The 22,958-nt window shown below is 26.4% G+C and overlaps 1 protein-coding gene across 5 annotated transcripts; it reads left to right on the forward strand.

Annotated features, from left to right (window-relative positions):
• Positions 1–52: 52 nt before the first annotated feature.
• Positions 53–22,444, forward strand: LOC112594321 (helicase domino). Of its 5 annotated transcripts, none has more exons than XM_025339042.1 (37): positions 53–296; positions 1,445–1,580; positions 2,012–2,171; positions 2,245–2,574; positions 3,064–3,179; positions 3,249–3,434; positions 3,502–3,642; positions 3,759–3,942; positions 4,104–4,282; positions 4,339–4,476; positions 5,018–5,200; positions 5,265–5,366; positions 5,427–5,604; positions 5,690–6,326; positions 6,394–6,580; positions 6,648–6,854; positions 7,185–7,278; positions 7,355–7,408; positions 7,477–7,638; positions 8,710–8,888; positions 8,959–9,642; positions 9,703–9,899; positions 9,955–10,069; positions 10,210–10,506; positions 10,632–10,868; positions 15,521–15,565; positions 15,627–15,780; positions 15,970–16,277; positions 16,359–16,495; positions 16,627–16,699; positions 16,797–17,270; positions 17,342–17,486; positions 17,590–18,083; positions 18,146–18,265; positions 21,025–21,183; positions 21,667–21,804; positions 22,152–22,325. In XM_025339042.1, the coding sequence occupies exons 2-37, from the start codon at positions 1,503–1,505 to the stop codon at positions 22,323–22,325; spliced, it is 7,446 nt and encodes a 2,481-aa protein (XP_025194827.1). In that variant the 5' UTR covers positions 53–296; positions 1,445–1,502. The 5 variants fall into 5 exon arrangements, with proteins under 5 accessions (XP_025194827.1, XP_025194830.1, XP_025194829.1 ...); XM_025339045.1 differs by having other exon boundaries at positions 4,342–4,476; XM_025339044.1 differs by having other exon boundaries at positions 54–296; positions 2,248–2,574.
• The last annotated feature ends 514 nt before the right edge of the window (positions 22,445–22,958 follow it).

The raw sequence follows: 22,958 nt of genomic DNA on the forward strand, positions 1-22,958 counted from the left end.
TTTTGTTTTGCTGTTAGGCGCTCACTCTCGATCAGCCTGTACTAGCTGCGCCCACTAAACAGCGAATTCTCGCAGTCGATCGCCGCCGGACGCCATATTGTCGTGCGCATCTCTTTACGTGTATTTCGTCTGGGGAATCGGTCAGTACGTTTTTTCGATCCCGTGTGTTGCTATTATGAAATTCTTTGTGCGCACCGTGTCATGTTCTAGTTTTGTGCATACAAAATGTGCGGTAATCGTCTGAACAGACTCGTGTGATGGCTTGTGACCGATGGAGGGTAATCGCTTCGATCTTGGTAAGCATCTCGGCGGCAGTCTCATCCGGCGCGCACAAAATGGCCGACCCGCCATTTCCTTCCGTTATGTTATTTCATTGCGTTAGTGTTTTTCTGGTGGCGTCTATGACTTTCCTGCTTAATAACGTTGTGGGAATTCCACTTTGCGTATTATTTTTTTCACCGGATTGTCAAAAATCGTGTTGGCGATATATTTTTATCAAATATTAATTTATCCCGCCTATTATTATTATTTGTGTTATTATTGAATTTCTGTTTTCAAAACATAACCTCTAATCTCTAGATAAAGTTAAATTTTGTTAATTTCCATTTAAAAGTATTAATTGCTTATTAATTTTGTTGTTGGTTTTATCACTTACTGTGTTTCTATTTTAAAAGTACGTAGGGATGTTAATAACTCACCCCTATTCATAGACGTATATTGGAGGGTAAATCAACATGTGCTTGTTATTTTTATTTAAAAAAAAAAAAAATTATTCTTAATTTTAACTTTTGATTAAATATGATTTTATATTTGATTTTTCTTATTAATTTATAACAATTGAATATTATTTCTTATGAAGTAATGAATCTAATGCTTTTTTTAAAATATAATTTTATAACGGGTATTTCTTAATAATTATAAAATAAAATGTTTTTCATGAATTTACAATAATTATTAATAAATTATTATATAAATTTAGAACTAGATACATTTATAAGATTAGGTGTTTGGAGTATTAAAATTGTAAATATAGTTCACGCTAGATAATCCCAACCACCTCACCAAAAATATGTCTTCTTTTTACCTTACCTTCTCAGTTATATCTGAAAAATGCCTTTAACTAGTAAATAAATTTCAATTCTAATTAAAAAAAATAAAAAAAAATAGCAATTTAATTATTAATTCTCATGTGTACTAGGTGAACAGCCCCTACACTATTTTTTTTTCATATGTATTTAATTTTTTATTCTCATAGCCATCAAATTAGCCTATTAATTAATTTAATAGAATGGAAATAATATTGAATAAATAAATAAAGAAAATATTCTATAAAGTTTTTATTATACTATAAAAGTCTTCCGAGAATTTGACTTCAGTTCATAATTATTTTTATTTTATCTACTCGAGTCTTGTGAATTAATCTATTGTTTTACATTTGTCTCAGATAAACTAAATGGATAACCCAAAAGCGATTAATAATTGTTCAGAACCTAAAATCATTTATGGCCACTGCTTCCCAACTGGGAGCTGGGACCATTGATTGTCACAAACATAATAAATACGATGGAAATGGCCATCAGGTAAATAATTTTTTTGATTTTGTATTTTAAGTGTTTTATTAAAAGTATGTGTTTTTTTTTTAGTAATTTTTTTTTAAGTGTAAATATTTTAAAAAGAAATGTATAAAAATTAATATTTAGATTGTAACCCATCTTTATTCTATCTTTTGATCTTATAATGTTAATAATATTTTAATTGGTTGCTTGCATTTCTATCAAACTACTGTATACATAGATTTGATACAATGTGTAATCAGTCAAATTCATTTATTATTTTATAATTTTTTTTTTTTGAGATTCATTTACCATATCTAGTATGTATTACCAATTCAAAATTTAATTGTAGTGTTTGAAAGATTGAGTAAAAAGGTTCTTTAAATGATACATTAATTTGTTTATGATAAATCAAAAAGTTTTGGAATATTATAATATTATATTTATCTATTTTTTAGGTGACATCTGGTGTAAATTTTATACCAAGTAATTGTGATAATCTAATTGGTGTAAATGGCTCTACAAATGATGCTGAAAACACCAGCTACAACTCTGACCATGATGATTCTTTGGATAATCAAAATCAGAGTACAAGAAAGCGTAAATACTCAACAGAATGTATGTTTTTATTTTTTATAAGAATTCAACTTATTTTACCAATATCATTATTATTAATAATTTATTGTGGTAGCAGCCAAAGAGTTTGAAGCTTTGGAAATGTGCACTTCAGCCAAGATTAAACGTACTTGTGAAATGGTGTTTGAACAATTGGAAACTGTACGTGCAAAGCTTGCTCAATCCCAACGAGAATTGGACGAAGTACAGTCGTTGTCGAAAATTCATGATTTCATACCTGAAAAAGTTGAACAGGTATTCAACGATCAGCATGTATGGTCTATGGCAAATATTAAATGTGATGACGATCCTTTATTCAATGGTGATCCATTTGCCGACCTTAAGCTGTGGCTGGACAAACAAGCGTCCGAACCACAGGAAACACATGTTCCAGTCTCGGACACCAGTAAGTTATACCAAAAAAAATAATCCTTTTATATATAAGTTTTATAGTGTCAAATTGAAAAAAAAGTTCACTATATACGTAAACTCTTAAAAGTAAGTTTTCTCATCTACTTTTAATAAATGTATGTTGTATACTCTATTTGAAGTAAGTCTGGATAAAATAGCACATATATTTCTATTGCCATTGGCTACATTCATCAACACTTTTCTTGATCAGTTGGCAGAAAGAGCTTGCTGCTGTATATACGGAACATAACTATAGTTTCAGCAGCAAGAAATAAATATGCAGATCGTACCTACCTGAGTGTTAGAAAATACATTCTGACACTATACAATTGGATCATCACCAACAATACTAGCTTCTAGAAGATAATGTGACATATTTGTGCAAAATCAGATGGATTATAGTCAAATATTTTTTCAGACTTATTTGGAATAGAGTATTGTTATTTAAATGTCAAAATAATAATGTTGCAAATTCAATTTTTAGAATCCAATAAATTAATACCTCCTAATTCACCTGCTGAAGGACTTCCTAATTCTTCTCATACACCTCGGCAGTCTCATGATAATCAACCTGATCAGGTGTTTGAAAGAGTCAAATGGGTTAGTTATTTCTTACTTGAGTTTAAAGTTTTTTTTTTCATTTACATTTTTATTTAATATTTTATCTAGGAAGCACAAATCATTCAAAAAATAAATCAACTACAGCGTGATGGTTTGTGGAGTGAAAAAAGACTGCCTAAAATTTATGAACCTCCAAGAAATAAAGCACACCATGACTATCTTTTGGAAGAAATGCAGTGGCTTGCCACTGATTTTGCCCAAGAACGAAAATGGAAGAAAAAAGCAGCTAAACAAGTATTTTACTTATTAAATTATTGAATTTCAAAACTTAATTAATTTTGCACCATAAAATACTGTTTAGTGCGCTAAAATGGTTATGAAGCATTTCCACGAAAAGAAAATTGAAGCTCAAAAAGCAGCGAAAGCATCTGAAATGCATCAAAAGCGAATAACTGGATTTATTGCCAAAATGATTAAAACATTTTGGAGTAATGTTGAAAAAGCAAGTATTTTAAATATCATTAAAACATATAACTTAATTTAATTTGAAAATTTGTATATCTATGATTTCTTTAAGATAATTTTATAATTAATAATTAAATTTGTGTTTTTGTACAGCTACTTGTATTTAAGCAATCTACTAAATTGGAGGAACAAAGAAAAATTGCATTAGATGAACATTTAAATTTCATTGTTGATCAAACTGAAAAAATGTCAACATTAGTTGCTGAAAGTTTAATGAAGTCTACTAATAACTCTTTGATTAACACTTCACAAAATTCACCAATGGATATTTCTGATGGTAGATCAAAATGATTATTTTTTATTGAATGTAAAACTCCATTACTTTATTAAATAACTTATTTTATTGGATCATTTTAATCAATAAAATATAACCATTATATGGTCTTGTGTACAAATTATTATATCAGTCATATTAAACGCCAAGTTTTTTTTTCTTAGGTAAAGTAATCACTATCCATTTATCTTCTGATGATGTTATTACTGTAGACAGAATGACAACTGCTGTTACTTACAAAAATGAGATTGATATAAAACAAGAATCAATATTATCAAATGATGGAGTCCATGACAAAATACCAAAAGTACTAGAAAAAAGAGAAAATAAAATGGTTGAAGAGGTTTGTCTTTATTTTTTTATATTATCTTGCTTAATAATTTATATAAAATTAAACAGCAGACACAAAGTGATAAGAGTGAAGATGAGGATTTTGAAGCATCAAATTCCAGTTGGAGTGATGATGAAGAAACTTTACAGCTTGCAGAAAAAGAAGATGGCCGAGTAGATCATTCTATGGAAATTGCTGAATTGGAGGTACCATTTTGTCCTACCATACTTTTTAGTTGATATAATTCATAAACCAAATAAATTTAATTTGCTCAATACTTGCGATTTTGTCAAAATGATTGTATGTTATTTGGAAAATAGTGTATTTGTGGTGATAAGTTAAGAATAGACGCTGATTTAAAAGATTCTGGACTGTGTTTCTAATTTTAAGACACCTTAATGTTTACTTTATATATAAAATTAATATCTTAAGATCTATTTATATGTTTCTGGAAATATTGAAATATTTTTATTTTTGATAATTAGTATGTTGACTTATTCCATTTATGCTATGATCTGTTGTTAAATTTTGATTACTAAAAGAATTATCTGAAATTTTGTCTTTTTATATCAAATATTTCTCATTTTAGTTCTCTGTGATATTCTTAATGTAATTGTACTATTTTGCAGGCTTAATGTTCTGACTGTTTTATGATTAAGATATACTAGTTGAACTTTTGTTTGCTAATTATTTATTTATGCATACTGCCTTTAATATTGAATTGTATGTTTTATTTGTAAATTTTAGGCCGATAATGAAATGAGTATTGAACAGCTTTTAGCTAAGTATAAAGTTCAATTACCAAATAACAAAGATCAGTCCGATGATGATGCTGAGGAAAGTAGTCTGTCTGATCACAGTACAAAAGAAGAAGTGAATTCTACTGATATTAGCTTAAAATATTTATTGCGACGATCTCCTAATAAAATGGTAAATTTTGAAACTTTGTTATCAAATTCGTAATTTACTAATTTATATATTTAAATTTTAACAGCTCAATGGTACAAGTGATTGTAATGCCGATAAAGAAATTAATGATGTTACAGCATTAGCTGAAAGTATACAACCTAAAGGAAATACATTATCTTCTACCAGTGTAAGATTAACAAACTTGTCATCATCCTTAAATATTATTTATTTTATCAACTATTTTTAGGTGGTTACAAAAGTTCCATTTTTATTGAGAAATACACTTAGAGAATATCAACATATAGGACTTGACTGGTTAGTTACAATGTATGAACAAAATCTAAATGGTATATTAGCTGATGAAATGGGTCTTGGTAAGACCATCCAAACCATTGCTTTATTAGCTCATTTAGCTTGTGAAAAAGGTACTAAAATGGAATGTTATTATTTTCTTTTAATATATTTATTATCATATTATGTTAGTAATTATTTCATTTTTTTTTTTTATAGAAGATTGGGGTCCTCATCTAATTGTAGTTCCTACATCGGTAATGCTTAATTGGGAAATGGAAATAAAGAAGTGGTGTCCTAGTTTTAAAATTTTAACTTATTATGGTTCTGTTAAAGAACGTAAAAACAAGAGAGTTGGTTGGACTAAACCAAATACATTCCACATTTGTATAACATCTTATAAATTAGTAATAACTGATCATCAGAGTTTTCGCCGAAAGAAATGGAAATATTTAATTCTAGATGAGGCTCAAAACATAAAAAATTTCAAATCTCAGCGTTGGCAGCTCTTACTAAATTTTCAGTCTGAAAGAAGACTGCTTTTAACGGGAACACCTTTGCAGAATAATTTAATGGAGTTATGGTCCTTAATGCATTTTTTAATGCCAAATTTATTTGCATCTCATCGTGAATTTAAAGAGTGGTTTTCAAACCCTGTAACTGGGATGATTGAAGGAAATGCAGAGTATAATGATAATATTATAAAAAAATTACACAAAGTTTTAAGACCTTTTATTCTTCGAAGATTAAAATGTGAAGTTGAAAAACAGTTGCCCAAAAAGTATGAGCATATTGTAATGTGTAGATTATCTAAACGTCAACGCTATTTATATGATGACTTCATGTCGAGGGCTAAGTAAGTTGCATTATTTGATAGTATTTTTTTTTCGATTACTCAATAGATTTTTTCATTTTTTTTTCAGAACGAAAGAAACCCTTGCAAGTGGTAATATGTTAAGTGTTATCAATGTTCTTATGCAACTTAGAAAAGTTTGCAATCATCCTAATCTGTTTGAACCTCGTCCAACTATTTCTCCTTTTCAAATGGAAGCTCTTACTTATTCAGTCCCTCGTTCCATATTTAATATAATGGAATATAATCCTTATAATGTAAGTAATTCTTTTTTAAAATGAATTTAATTAATGGTATCATAAAAATATTTTTATTATGTTTTAGGAAATTGATCTGAGTTCTGTTAACTTGTTGTTTACAAACTTAGAACGATTAATGAGTGCATGGGCTGCTCATCGTTTAAAACGTTATCAATTACCAAATTACGTCTATGAACAATTTGATACTTTACCTGATACACCCATTAAGCTTCCTAAAATTAAAATGAATTTTAATATGAAGCTCCCTAAAAACCTTAATATCATCTCAAAGGTAACTGATAATTTATATTATTACCTATAATAAACATGTTTGTCCTATGCTTAAATTACAAGTGTTTCAAAACTTATACTTTAAACTAAGCCTAAACCATATACATTTTTAGTATTGAAAAATAAATTATTAAAGTATGACATATAGCTTATGTTTAACTTTATGATTTTTGTTAATTGAGAATTAAATTATATATGTGTTATTTTTCTGTATGAGGGATGTTTGAACTATGGAATGGACAAATATATTATGCTATATTTTAGCATAATGTGATTTATTATTAAAACTTGAAATATTAATAAAACTTATAAATTACAATATGTTTTTCAGATTAACTTATGCAATCCACAAAATAAATTAGTTAATGTCAAACTTAAACATAATTTACCAATTGTAAAATTTTTAGCAGAAAAAGGAATAAGAGGTGGGTTTTACATTATTAATGAAATTTAATTTTTTCTAAATATAGTTATCTGATTTTTAATCTATTTGTTTTTAAGATTTAAAACTAAGATCAGTTGATAGAAATATATCTAGGGCGCCAGCGTATACAAGTATGTAGTTTTTTTATATAACTTATTTATTCATTAAACTTGTAAAATTAATTGTTTTAATATTTTAGATATTTTATCATTAACTCCAAAATTAAATCAAATCAAACAATATATTAACGAAAACAAACAATGTGATCCTAATGCAGTAAATAATTCGACAACAAATAGCTCCCATGTGTCAAGTCAAGAACTGTTAACTTCTATTCCAAAATGTAATGGTTCAATTCAAGGTTAGTTTTAAAATAATTTTATCATAAAAATCAAAATTATTTGGAGTTATTAAATAACATGAACATATACTTAAGATTTGTACCTCAATTTTAGTAATAAGGTATTCAACTTCTTATAATGAATTTTAATTTCATATAGTTGCATAATTATGAAGCTTTAACCTGTTCTCAAAGAGAAAGTGATTTTGCCCAAAACATAATATTATATTTGACTTGTTAATTGCAGAGCACCACATTCTCTTAGTAGACTGTTTATAGATAAATTCTTTCAAACTTACTCTTAATGAATGCATTGTAGATCAATTTTTATTCATATGAATTCTAATTTTTGCACCAATGCTATATTAATATGCTAATTTTATAATGTAACATCATATTATATTTATAAATTATGATGAAATATCAGATTTTTAGCAGATACATTTGATTAGCTTAATTTCAGTTATTATTTTAAATTAATAGTTTTCTTTTAAACTATGGTTTTATACCTCAATATTTTATTATTGACTATTATACTTAACAGTACTTATGTATTCATAAATGATAAATTTATAGATTTTATTCATTTTTATATTAAAATATATAATTCTGTTTATTTATTTAATTAATATAAAATTATTTAACTTAATTTATTTTAAAAAAGGTAATGTAAGTTAAATAGTTACATTAATACTAACTTCTAATAATAGATTCCTTTCATGATGAAAATCATACTATAGTGCGGCCAGCAAAATTAGAAGCTTGACAGTCACCCTCCTGGTGGCCGTTTTCGTGAAAACAGGGGCTCTAAATATTTTAGTTGCTTGTGTAGCTGCGCGATCTTTTTTTTTTTGTACCCCTGATAAAAAAACAGCCACCAGGAGCATAACCGTCAAGCTTCTAGTTTCGCTGGTCGCACTATAGTACATTTAAAAAAAATAATGTTTTTGAAATTAAGGTTTTTTATTTTATACAAAGTTATTAATGTTTTTTGTGTTTTATAATATTAAACTGTATTTTATATGTATTTCAACGCTATATATTTATTATATATTTATATATACTAATTGTTTTTTCAATTTATTGTTTAAGGTGCATCAAATTTGTATAAATGTTATACTATTAATTCTTCAAATGAAATTTCACCTAATGTATGTAACAAAGATGAAGTGTTAAACAACTCAACGTTCATAAAAAATCCATTAATATCTAAACCTACCCCTTTAATAGAATCTAATAAAGAACTGACTAATAAAATCATTTTCCATGATGTAAGTTTTTTGTTTTTTAGTAAATTCATCATTCAAATAAGATAATTATAATTTTTTTATTAATTTTCAGCCTGATTTAGAAGAAAAGCGAATTTTGAGGAAGAAAACGAAAATAAATAATTTATCCTTTATAAATAATAAAAGAATAGATGGTGCTACAAATGTGGTCTATGGTCAAGATTTAAGAGATTTTATAAGATTTGATGCACTATCTGGTCATGTTGGTTGTTCAGATTCAGTGGAAAGAAATCCTTGGCTTTGGTTAGGTTCAAATAATGTTCTATCTGTTGTTGCTCAGTATTCTGCTCATATACAACGGATGTCTTATATGACTGCTGTTGCTTTGTCAGAATCAGTTAAAACATTAGATAGTAGAATGAAAGAATTACAAGATTCTTTTGAACAATTTATTGTTTATGTGCCTGCTGTTCAAGGAAGGACTCCAAAAACTGAATTTCGGTTTCTTCAAAATGATTCATCATTATTAGAAAAAGATATAAAACCAACTCTAAATGCATTGCATCCCATTATTTCTGCTATGAGTGTTTTATTCCCTGATCAAAGGTTAATTCAATATGATTGTGGTAAATTACAGTCACTTGATTATTTATTACGTGAATTAAAAACTGGTCATCATCGAGTACTTATATTTACTCAAATGACAAAAATGTTAGATATCCTAGAAGCATTCCTTAATTTTCATGGTTATATATATTTACGATTAGATGGTACAACGAAGGTTGAAACTAGACAGGTAATATATTGGTAATAATTAGTCTTTTATTTTTTTATTAAGTTTTCTCTTTGATTACAGTTATTAATGGAGAGGTTTAATGCAGACAAGAGGTATTTCTGTTTCATTTTGTCAACACGATCTGGTGGTGTTGGCATCAATCTTACTGGAGCAGATACTGTAATATTCTATGATAGTGATTGGAATCCTACAATGGATGCTCAGGCCCAAGATCGTTGTCATCGCATCGGTCAAACTCGAGATGTTCATATTTATAGGTAGGTTTATCTTTTTTTCTTTAACTATTATTTTTTAAATCTGCATTTGATTTAGGTTAATTAGTGAAAAAACTATTGAAGAAAATATTCTTAAAAAAGCTAACCAAAAGAGATTGTTAGGAGATTTAGCCATAGAGGGTGGTAATTTTACTGCTTCCTTCTTCAAGTCTGTAAGTATAAATTATTTGTAATTTTATTTTTTAATTGTTGAAAATCATTAATCTATATTTATGTTTCCTAGCTTGTTCTTGTTTATTAATATTTATGGTGTTTAGAATTCCTATTTTATTATTATAATTATTATTTTTAGACTACAATTCAAGATCTTTTTCAAGTCAACACCATTGATGAACAACGAAGTGTTCACATATTGGAATCTGAATTTTCTCATTCTCATAGTACAAGTGATGGCGATCGAAATGCTATTAATGTATTTGAAACAGCTCTTGCAGCTGCAGAAGATGAGACTGATGTTGCAGCAGCTAAAACTGCTAAAGAAGAAGCTGTTGCAGATTTGGCGGAATTTGATGAAGCCATTCCTATAGTTGAACAAAATGATATTAAACTAAGTAAAGCAGATATGGAAGTTCAAGCATTAGAAAAGCAGGTGCATACAAAACAATTTTTAAAATGCTTTTTATTTTATCTCATATTTATAGATTCATTTGTTTTTCATGTTTATGTATTTTTAAATATTTATAGTACTTATTTTGAAATTATTTGGTTTCTTAGTTATCGTGCATTGAAAAATGGGCTATAAGATTAATGGAAAATACTGAGATGGATTGGGCAACTAAGCAAGTAGCTGCTGCTGAAGCAGAATTGGAACAACAAAAACAAGAATGGAAAGTAGAACAACAACAAGCAGCTAAACGCACAGAAGAAAGAATGAATCAGAAACGTAAACTTCCGGATTCTGAGGATGGAGAAGACGATTCTGAGGATTTGACTTTCATCAATAAATTTCAGGTTAACAAACGACATAGTATTAGAACTAAAAACATAGGTGGTCGTAGTAAGAAAAAAAATATAAATTCTACTACTAAGAACACAGAGAAATGGCACTTAGAAACAAAAGCAAGGAAGACAAGCAGTTATGGTCTTAGACATCAGCGATTATAAACTATACTATTTTTAGATTTAATGTTTTAACTTGTTTTGTTCTCTCCCAAAAGAGAAGTTTTTTTATCTTTACAAATTATGGTTATTAACACTCAAGACAAGTTAGTTTTCATTTTGTAAACAACTGTACATTTTTATATAAAATTAAAAATATATTTCATTTCATGTGTTATGGTTGTTTTTCTTTTTATGTTTCTTGATAGCTTCTCCACAAGGTTGGGCTCTGTTTTGGTGTCCCTCATTAGAAGCAAACTCTTCTCTAGCTCTCGCAGTGCGTTGATTTAAAATTTTTTTTTATTTGAGATTTAAATATAATTTTATACTGACTTAAATATTAAAAAAAAAAAAAGTAAAAAAATATAATAAAAAACAATTTTTTTATTAAAGTTGGAAATCTTAAGCCGATCGTTTTTTTGTTTGGTCTGGCATAGAGGTTGTCACCAAAACACAAGCCCCTCCTTGCCAGTCCAAACAGGACTGGCAAATGAGACTATCCGAAACAAATAAAGAAAAACATCGTATCGCACAGAGAGCAAGAGAAGACGACTTCTGATGATATGATGATGCTGACAACAATTATTAAATGAAAGGTAATAAATTGTTCAGCAAATAAATAAAATGTGTAGAATATAAGTATAAAAATTATAAATACTTAGCACATATTTGCTTAGAAGTAAACGCAAATATCTGTTGTGGATTGTGTCATTTAGTCAATTTATGATGTTGACTTCTTTCAACATCTTAATATAGATTAATTATTGATGCGATGACAGTCATCATCAGTCATACAAAGTCTGAACTTTATGCTTCTCTCACTTGTATTAAAATTGCTGGATTTCAGTAGTATTTTTTAAACAAAAAGAAGGCCATAATTGTAGTGTAAATATTTTTTACAATTATTCGTTTGATAATCAATTACAAAACAAAATAGTGAATCACTTTAAAACATAAGGATCTTCATACTAGGACTATTGTTAATCATCAAAACCTCAAGTTATATGTCTTAGAATTTTAATTAATTCTTTAGTGTTAAATTTTTTATTGCTCGGTTAGATTTGTCACTCTGGCTTACGCGTAACATAGACAAAATGCATTTACAAAAAATATTTTTAATGTTATCGAGTAATTTTATTGTAAAATTACACATAACAAAATTTATAGTGAATATAATTTTTGAGAGTATGACATAGATCTGTCTAGATATTATTTCAAAACAAGTTTAAATATAATTTTCTCTTTTGTTTTGAAAGTTGAATAGTAAGTCAATAATAAAATATAAGACCAATATGTTAAACCCACAAAACTGTCCTGTAATTTTTGTAACAAGCATTCTTACTTTGATAATTCAAGTCATAAATAAAATCATGTTAGGTGAAAGCTATTTAATTATGTTTTTTTATGAATTTGGAAAAAAATATTGCACTGACTTCCAATTAATCTCTTAAAATATTAAATGTTTATATTTATTGTTGTCTGCTTTATGATTTGATTTTATCTTTTGATTGACTTGAATGCATGGAATATTAATCAAACAATACTGGTACCACAACAGAGGTTATTTTAAGAAACAAATTTTTGCTTATAATTATTTTCTTTTCACTCTTAAAAATACTATTAAAGTGAGATTTTGTACATTAATTTAGATGTAAGTTGTGATCAAACTTCTGCAATTAGAACAGCCATATGTATTCCAAGCAATTTAATTAAATTCTTATCTATAAAATAATGGCCCTTGTTTGCAACATTAAAATTAGAATATATTGTAAACTTGTTCTGCTCAAAAAATACAGTAACAAATGTATATAATTTAATATAGGTTACTCCATCTGAGTTATAGTTAAAATAACATAATGAAAAACAATGAAATATAATTAATTATTCATATTTCAATTAGGTTTAAAATATTTATTATGATTTAAATAAAGTATTTCAGTCTATAAGTTTTGATGTAGATGAATGAAAAGTACACAACATGCTTATTAGTATATTAGTGTTACTTTATCCGAAGTAAATAAATCTTTAATTTCCCTATTAAAAATAATATTTATTAGGGTTTTGAGGTTGTAGAAATTGCATAATGTTCTATATGCTCTCAATTTATAGCAAATTATGTTTGAAATATGAACTGTACATTAGAAAATTAGAAAATTGAAAATGCATATTTCATTGGTTTTATATGCATATTATACATTTTTCTAAACAAATGATTTTTTTGAATACAGAAAATCTTTTTTTACAAGCACAGTTATGAATGTTTGTATAACTCGTTTATTTTTTAAAATAATTATATATTATTTATATTTTAAAATAATAAAATTTGAAGAAATCTTACAATATTACAATAATTTGCTTAAATTTTTCTCATATTATCTTAGTAGACATTTTAATTTTTTGGTTTGTATATTTCTGAGAAAATCCTATTCTATAACACTATAATATTTAGTTAAATTTTATTGTTAGTGTAAAGTCTAAGATAGTTATTACTATTTTTTTTTTTTTTATAAAATATTTGTATACTTAAAATATGGTTTTTATGCCTATTGAAATCCATGATTGCTTGATAGATATTTTTCTTGTAGGATCAGTCCTTAATTGGTACATAAATTAAAATTTTTGTTTAAAGAATTTTTACATTCTTCAAAATCATTATTGAAATACTAGTACATAAAAAATATATAAAAAGTATAATCAGAATTTAGCTGAAGTATATGGTATTCATTAGGTTCTTAAATTAAAAAGAATATATACTACATTACATCTGTTATTTTTGAGAATATAAATTTTGATTTTTTAAATATATCTATATTTCCTGTTTTTAAGATATTTTGAAATTATTTTGGATATTTTTAAGTTATAAGACATCTGGTTAATTGAATCAAATATATGGTTTTCTTTTATCATATTTCTTCTTATATTTTACTTTACGCTCATTGATGGCGTGAGAGGAAATCAATAAGGGTAGTTGCTCTGGGCCCCACGCTTTAAAATTTTGATTTAGACTCCGTGGATTGCAATTCAAGACTGACGTATAGGTAGTGATTTTTTTTGCCCAGGGCCCCGCAAACTCTAGCATCATATTTTATATTTATATTTTACAGTTTATTACTTATAAATTGGTTGATACACTTTTGATTAGGCCTTCCTCATATATTATTCAACGAAAACTATTTGAATATGAATGTAACTATGCTCCAAAAATCTAAAATGTGCTATATTAAATCTTAATTGAACAAAATATAATTTTCTAAGTATAACATTAAATAGAAAATAGAATTTTATCTAAGATTATTGATAATAAACTTTTTTTTTAAACACTTTTTTGGAATATAAATAACTTAAAACACAATTATATCAATTATATTTTAGTTATAGTTCATTTTTTTTATATCATCTTAATGATATGTTAATCCGTTTTAGCAATGGTTTTCATTAGTAATTACTAATTAGTATATTTGAAATATTACATTTTATTAGCTATTAACTATTTTATGTATATGGTTTATCATATAACCAACTTCTTCAGTATAGATTTTGTAATATATAACATTTTTGATTCCAGTTACTTTATGAAACCTTAATTGATGTGCATACTTCTCACTTGTGATTTTAATCTTACAAACAGCATGTTCAAATATTAAAATTTTACATACTCATAACTGATCTTTAAATTAAAGTATCATATAAGACCAACAAGAACATAGATAATGTTCTCTCTTTTATATTTGATAATTGGTCATTTCATTCTAATATTTGAACTAAACACATATGTTGGTTCTACTTAACCAAAATTTGCTATGTTATATGTATACAAAACTAAGACGTATGTGTGATATCCTTTTAAATTTTTTTATAATTTTTATTTCGTCTATTAACTAATTTTAGTTTCCTATTGGCTTATTAAATAACATATAAATATTTATTCATCAACTATCAACGACTTGAAAATAAATTATTATTTCAAAATGTTATAACAATAAATGCATAGATCACTTAAATTCTTTAAGATTCCATTCCTAATATTTAGATTTATTCTTTTGTTACATAAAGAAATTAAATATGATATACTTTGTAAATTAACAGAAAAAAAATATAAATAATAATTAAGTAAATCTTAAAACAAAACACTATTCAATGATCAATAATATTAATAATCATTATGATTAATTTTAAACCTCAAAAAATATTAACCAACTTATTTTATTTATAAGTCATTACTATCTAAACTATACTTAAAGATTAATGAACATTGAAATATTTGAACATATGTTCAAATGACGTAGGATCAACAATTTTTTTGTATACAAGTATATTAGTTATATATTAATTACATTAAAATATTAAATTAATATTTATAGTCTTATTAGTTTTCATATTCAAATGTGGTCTTTTACATATTATACATAGATAAATTTTAAAGTGATGTAATTAAATACTATACTATTTAAACAATGTTTATCTGATCTTAAATTAATTCTCGAGTATTATTTTTTATTTTATAGATTGTTTATCCTAATCTTGGCTCAAAAAAATCTGATGTACCAAAGGTTAGTTGACTTAATTATATTTACATGAGAAAAAAAAGTACTCATTTTAATCCATTTTAAGAATTTAATCCTTGGACCATGGTCAGGAGAAAATGAAATCTATCATGACCCATTATACTTCAGTCAATATTCTTATATACCAATGACAGAAGCTCAACTACCTCCCATGCCATCTGCTCGGAAACGACCAAGAACTGATGTCACATTTATAAACAGTATGTAATCATTTTCTATACTTTGTAACTACTGGAGTTACTATTATATTACTATTTGAATTAACTTACAATTTAATTATTAAAACCCTTAATATTTTATAACCAACCATACCCTATTAACTGATTATATTATGTTTCTTTATCATTTAACTTTTTTTTTACACTAATTATATTTTTATATTTTTATAGATCGTTCAAGTTTACCTGTGTCATTGTCCTCAAGTACTAAATCAGTTTATGGAACACGTGATAATAATGCTGGTGAATGGCGACCTAATGAAAATATTTTTCCACACTTACCACGATCAATGTTTGATCGTGCTTCTGGTGCATTGCTTAAGATGCGTAATGATATACGTATTCAGCGATATCGTGGTATAAATAGGCCCATGACCATGACTTTAGCCAGTTTAAAACCACCTTTACCAGCTCGACCTGTACCAGAACCACCTCATGTTCCAGACTGGTTAATTCATGAAGATTATGCTCTTCTCCAAGTAAGTCATTGTAGTTTTTTAATATTATTTCTGATTAATTTGTAATTTCTATTATCGTTATGTATTGTGTTTGTTATTTAGGCTGTACAAAGAGTGCAAGAAATGACATTGAATTTAGTAATTTTATGCCCAGCCCATACACCGAATTGGGACCTTGTATCTGAATTAGTTAATATGATGTCTCGAGTCTATAGATCTCCTAAACAATGTAAAAATAGGTAATTAATTTTTGTATTTTTAAATGGATAATTTGTTTAAATTTATTCCAATATATTATTTCAATATTAATGTGATAAAATTCAATATTCATTTATATTTATGTTTATATTATTCTTATTATAATTATTAGGTATGAGTCAGTGATAGTAGCTCGAGAAGAAGGTCGTATGTTACAGGAACAATTACTCAAAAAACAGAAAAAAGTAATACATGTTATTAATTATTGTATAGATTTTTTTATTGTTTATTTTGTTAAAATGGTAGTTGAATAATTTATAAATTATTGTTATATTATTTTAGAAAATCAATCGAGGATTACGTACATCACAGATATATACAACAGATGGAAACCGTACACATACTCAACTACTTATATCCCGTTTTAATGGCTTATTATCTGTTGCTGCTAAAAGACAACCTTTATGTCGAACTAATAGTCAATATGTACCCAGTCAATCTGCAAATACTCCTTTAATTCCAAATGCTAGTCATATAGCAATATTAAAGGAAAATTATGATGTAGACTATAATGTACCTTTGGGTCCAATGCAAGTAATAAGTCGTCGTACCGATCGTATGATTAGAGAAAAACAACAACAACAGCATACTGAATCAACAACAGTTAGAGTACAGCCACAACCTCAAAATGTAAAATCTATTCAGCTACCTAATTCTTTACCTCCAGCTCAAACTGTTAGTCCAGCACCGGTTAGACCCTCGCCTTCAACTCAGCATCGAATTATTATGAGTTCTACATCACCTTCCGTTGTTCAAGTAATTATATTTTTACGTGACAATATTGATATTTTGTTTTTTCTTTCATTATTTTTTTGTTATATTTTTAGGAAACAAATATACAAAATATACCTCAGACCAGTCCTAAAGTGGTTCCGATTCCAATGTCTGTACATTATTCAGCTGCAGTTCAGCGAGCACTCAATTTCACTCAAGCTTCCATTGTAACTCAAGCATCTTCTACTGCTGGAAAAGGTATTATTAGATTTGTCAGTAAATACAAAGAGGAGAAGAACTTTGAATAACTGTTAAACTTCACTTATTTGTTAATAACACACAATTTTTTATTTATTTTCAGTAGTCACTACTATGAACAAAACTCTTACTCAATCTCAGATTCAAATGTATCGTCAACAACAAAACATAGCAAGACAACAACAAGTCAAGATGGTTAGTGCTCGTGCAACAAAAACATCTACTGCCAATATCATACCCGTCCAAACATCTCAAACACCAAATACTATTAATGTTCGACCCAAAACCACATTAAATACTAGAAATATAACTGATACCGATGTTACCAATTTTATCAAAAGACATCAATTATTACAACAAAAACAAGCACAAACTGTTACTGTTCAATCGCCTATTGCAACTGCAGGCCCATCAATAGTTAAAACATCTGTACAAAGTCTGATGCTTTCAGCTGGTGCCAAAAATGCTATAAGTGTTGCAACTGCAACAAAAAACATAAATCCTCAACAACAATTTAGGCATCTTACTCTTCAACAACCTATGTTAACTCAAAGAAAAATTCCTGCTCAAAAAGTTACTCAATTGAGTCAAGTTGTGGTAAATACTTAATAAAATAAAAATAAATAGTTTTTATAAACTTATTTCAATATTTATAATAGGTTGCTGGTAAGACTGGAGTTCCAACGCAATTAATTGTTCAATCAAAGGGTGTACCAAGTACAATGACCATGCAACAATTACAGACTATGATGAAACAACAAAATATCCAAAACGTTAGTGTAAGTATCTTTTATCATGCAATTTCCAAGTTAATTTAAAAGAACAAATATTTTAATATTTGAACTGTATATTTTGTGTACAACTGCATACACTGCATTCATTTTTTTCATATAATGACTTATTGCACTAATAAAGTTTGGCTATAATTATAACTTGAATGATGTCACACTTAAGTGTTTTATCTCTATTTTTAAGATGAAAACATAACTCACCAAATTGTATGATCACAGTAACCCATTTAACTGTTACTTTCAATATCAGTGTAAATCAACCTATTTTAAAATTGAAAGGTAACAATATTATCTGGTACATCTTGGATCCTGTTTTTCTTATTTTAATTTGAAGAAATGAATGATAAATTACAAAACATAGTTGGGCAGTGTTATTTTTCATTTTAATAACATTTCAAAAAATTATCTCTATGATTTTTGGATTATTTGATTTAATTTTTTCAAGTAGAAAGCATAAATTTTTATTATTGGATAATCTAAGAATATTAAAAAACACGAATCTATCTTAATCTTTAAAAGTGAAGAAAAACTAAATATATTTATTGATAACTATCTCTTTTAAGGAATATTATTAAATTAATTGAATTCAGTCAGTTATTTTTTTCTTTGCACTTACAGCACCTAATATTTTTACAATTTATTAAGTTATATTTACAGTGGATAAATTATAAATACTATCTGGTCAAATTTGGTTTAAAATTAAATAGTAACTTTTCATCATTTTGTTTCCAAAAACAATTTCTTACACTATATTTTACTTAATGATTTACAATCTACTAGTTACTTTCAATTACTCAATATCCCACTTTTTGAACCTTAATAAATGCCTTGAAAATAGAAACTTCAATTTGAAGTTTAGAATGTGAAGTTATTTTATATACCTCAAAGCTATGGGGTTCTTTAATGTCCTATTAATAAATTTCCACTGTTGTTTTTTGAAAATAACCCAATTAGTCAGCTAAAGAGAAAACTTTTTAAAAACTGTTTAAATAATTATATATTTAGTTAATGATTTATATTAGGTATGCACATTAATAATAAATCACACTTTTAAAAGACTATGCAACCAATTCCTTTGAAATGTTGAGCTAATGTTTTAATGTAAATCAGCCAGATTTTGGGTAGGTATGCAATTCAATTTAGTTGTAAAATGCAACTGGAACTTAGTTTACGTGTGACAGTTTAATACAACTGAATCTCAATTCACATAGAAGTATATACAAATGGGACTCAATTAACGTATTAGTTAAATATTACTGGGAATCAATTCACATACTATTAAAATACAGCTGGTACTGCATAAGCATTTTATTTCTTCATAATTTTATAAATAAAATGTTGTTTACATTGATTTGTCTGTATGGGTAACAAGTGTGACTAATATAATATTATGTACAATTTTATTTATATCTTATCTATATCGTAATTGCTGTTCCATTGAATCGGTTGTGATATATTCAATTATTTTTCACTATTGATGACGGTCGTATGACATAGTGAATAAGTGATGTATATATTACTAAAATTATATGTATGGAAGAGACATGTCTCAACATCACATTTTAATAATTTAATTGCATTCCAACTATGGTTTAGGACCTTATTCACATGTGTAATGTTTATTATTTTTAAATTCAATGATAAATGATAGGCTTTCATCTTTGTCTACTTATGCTATTGAAAAAAATTGGTAGATAAATTATCAAAAAATCTAACATTTATAAACAGATGATAGATGCGTTTGCTACAAAACAAAATCAATGACTTGAGTTAAATTATATTCAAATATAGTAATTTTATGCAATTTATTTTTTTATATATTTTTTTTAATGATGATCTACTTTTAACAAAAATACACACATATATATATGTAACAGCATTTCATTACTTGTCTACCCTATAAAATTGTTCACGCGCCGCCAATGCATTGTTAAATAAAATTGGGACTCAATTCTCATAGTAGTTTAATAATACTGGGAATCAATTCACATGCTATAAAAATACAATTAGGACTTAATTTACATAATAAATAAGTACAACTGAGACTTAATTTTTGTATTAGTAAAATATAATTTGGGACTCAATTCATATATGAAACACAATTTACTTAATGCTCAAAACACCCAGTGTATAAAGAGTTATGTACTCACAGTATTTTGGCTAAATATTATATCGGGTTTCTTTCTTTGTGTGTTCATCAGAACCAATGTTGTGTTAGAGTGAAATCACATCTTTTATTAAACTTTAAGGTGAGAATATTATATGTGTTTGTAGGTTTGTTTTTTTCGCAATACTTTAATTTTTAAATGAATTATAATTGTTGTTTTTATATTGAAATATATTACCTATTCATCTCTTGCTTAAACATAGAAATATTATTAATCTCAATCTTCAAAAGAAGATAGATGAATGTTAAAGGACTAAGACTAATAACACAAGAGTTGTTCAGTTTAACACTAGTTTAATTGGTCTTAAATTACTGATAGGTTTCTAAGACAGAGACAACATATGCAGGTATAACATCCTCTTAATACATTTAAAGAGCGGGAGTTTGTTTAGCTAATTAAAACAATAATTTTTTACTATTAAAGCTTAATTTAATTTTTCATCAAAAAATTGATATTTTTTATGCATTTTTACAACCATATTCATTATTATTTGTTGATACTATATTTGATTTCATGCATTGCTGTTATAAAATTGATTTTTATTTATTGCATAATTTACAATTTTATACTTATTTATAGGTGTCTGGTGCTAATATAACTGCAATGCAATCAAATTCAAATGCAGGTCAAGTCATATCCCATGTTATTGCAAAAAGTCATGGACAGTCTTCGGGTATTGGACTAACTAGAGTACTACCAGTAGTTACAACCCAAACTTCATTAAAACAAGCAATTCAGGTATTATAATTACTGTTATAGATTAAAATGTTAATATTGCAACATTAACACAATTATGATATATTATGTTACTGGTGCTTGCTTTATCAATGGGTGCTTGTTTATGTCATTGTTATTTAAAAAATGCTTAATAAATTTTAATACAATTTATTTTTTAAATATTAACTATTTTTTAATACTACAGAAATTTTTCTGATAAGATTTTCTAATTTCATATTTTTATCTTAATTTTTGAACCAAAATTACCTATTATAAACGTATTATTTAACAATTATTGAACTTCTTAATTATTTACGAATATTCTAAATTGCTTATATTACAACAAATTATAAATAAACAGCATTTAGAAATATTCACAAAATGTTGGTTTACATCTAAAAATGAGTTAAGCTGATTACAATAAATTTGCTGCTGGAAAACTAATTTATTTTTCCTTTTAATAAATTTTATTATTTTCTGACTTCTAAGTATTCTTATTTTTAGGTGGTTAATCCAGTTCAAACATTAAGAACATCAGGTGTTGGAATTGAAACAGCTCGTTCAACATTACAACCATGTTCTTTGACTAATGTATTTAAAACTACTGGAAATCCTGGCCATTCTTCTAACATACTATCTCAGGTTTGAAAATTCAGTGTTTATTGTTTGAAACATAAATAATGATTATAAAAAATTATATAAATGTTTATGAAAATGCATTTTTTATCATTTTAATTTTTCAACTTAATATTACATTTTTTTATGACAACTCAAAATATAAATTTCATATTTATATCTAGATTTATATATATTTTACATTGCATTATAAAATAGGATTAAATACTCTATGGGTCTTTCAAAACAGTAAATAATTTAATTTGTTTTGTTAAAATTTTATATTATAAATTAAAATTATGTAAAAAAAAGTTTATAATATTTTTTTAAGTATTTTTTGCATTTATAAATTTTAAAAAAAGATTTTTTTGCAGGTTGTATTTCAACAAGGTCAGCAAATGTCTGTACGTCAAGGTCAGTTACGTGTACAAAGCTCATCAGGCCAAACTGGTTCTATAGTTGCTGTATCTATGGCTCCTCAACAACAGCAACCTACTGTACTGACCATACCTTCGTCACCTAATTCACATACACCACGCACAACTTAAACAAATATGATTTTAGATAAATTATTTTATTTGGGTTTTAGTACACATTACTTATTGTTTTTTTTCTTTTTTACCATTTACAGACTAATTTTGAGCATTTTTTAACCTTTATAAAAATTGTTTCAAAAAGAAAATTATTGTTTTCAATTGTATGTCAAAGAATAACAATATTTAACTTTTTATGGTATTAATTAAAATTTTTATTTTCTTTGTGGATCACATTGATTATTTAATAAATGTTGTTAAATTTCTACGTACAATTTCATAAATGTCCTACGTAATTTTTTTTTTGTATATTTATACATACTTATTATGTATTATAAAAATCTGTAATAAAATTAGATATAGGCTGTTACCATTATCGACTTAAATAATAGCTGATGTTAAAAGTACCTAATAACAAAAGATAATTTAAAATAGTTTTTAAGAGAAAATGTTAATTTTAAATTCTGATGGTCTTTTTTTATGTTTTTTTTTCATAAAAAAGATAATTCACTTTAGATATTGATTCAAGTGAAGTTGTGACTGTTACGCTTATTTTTTTCCTTCATAGAAAATACTCTGTATAAATTTAATAATAAAAATATTGAGGTGCAATTAATCATTAAATCATAATGTGTATTTGTATCGATT

Source organism: Melanaphis sacchari, unplaced genomic scaffold (genome assembly GCF_002803265.2).
Source record: "Melanaphis sacchari strain LSU unplaced genomic scaffold, SCAv2.0 Contig22_pilon_pilon, whole genome shotgun sequence".
Classification (NCBI taxonomy): domain Eukaryota; kingdom Metazoa; phylum Arthropoda; class Insecta; order Hemiptera; family Aphididae; genus Melanaphis; species Melanaphis sacchari.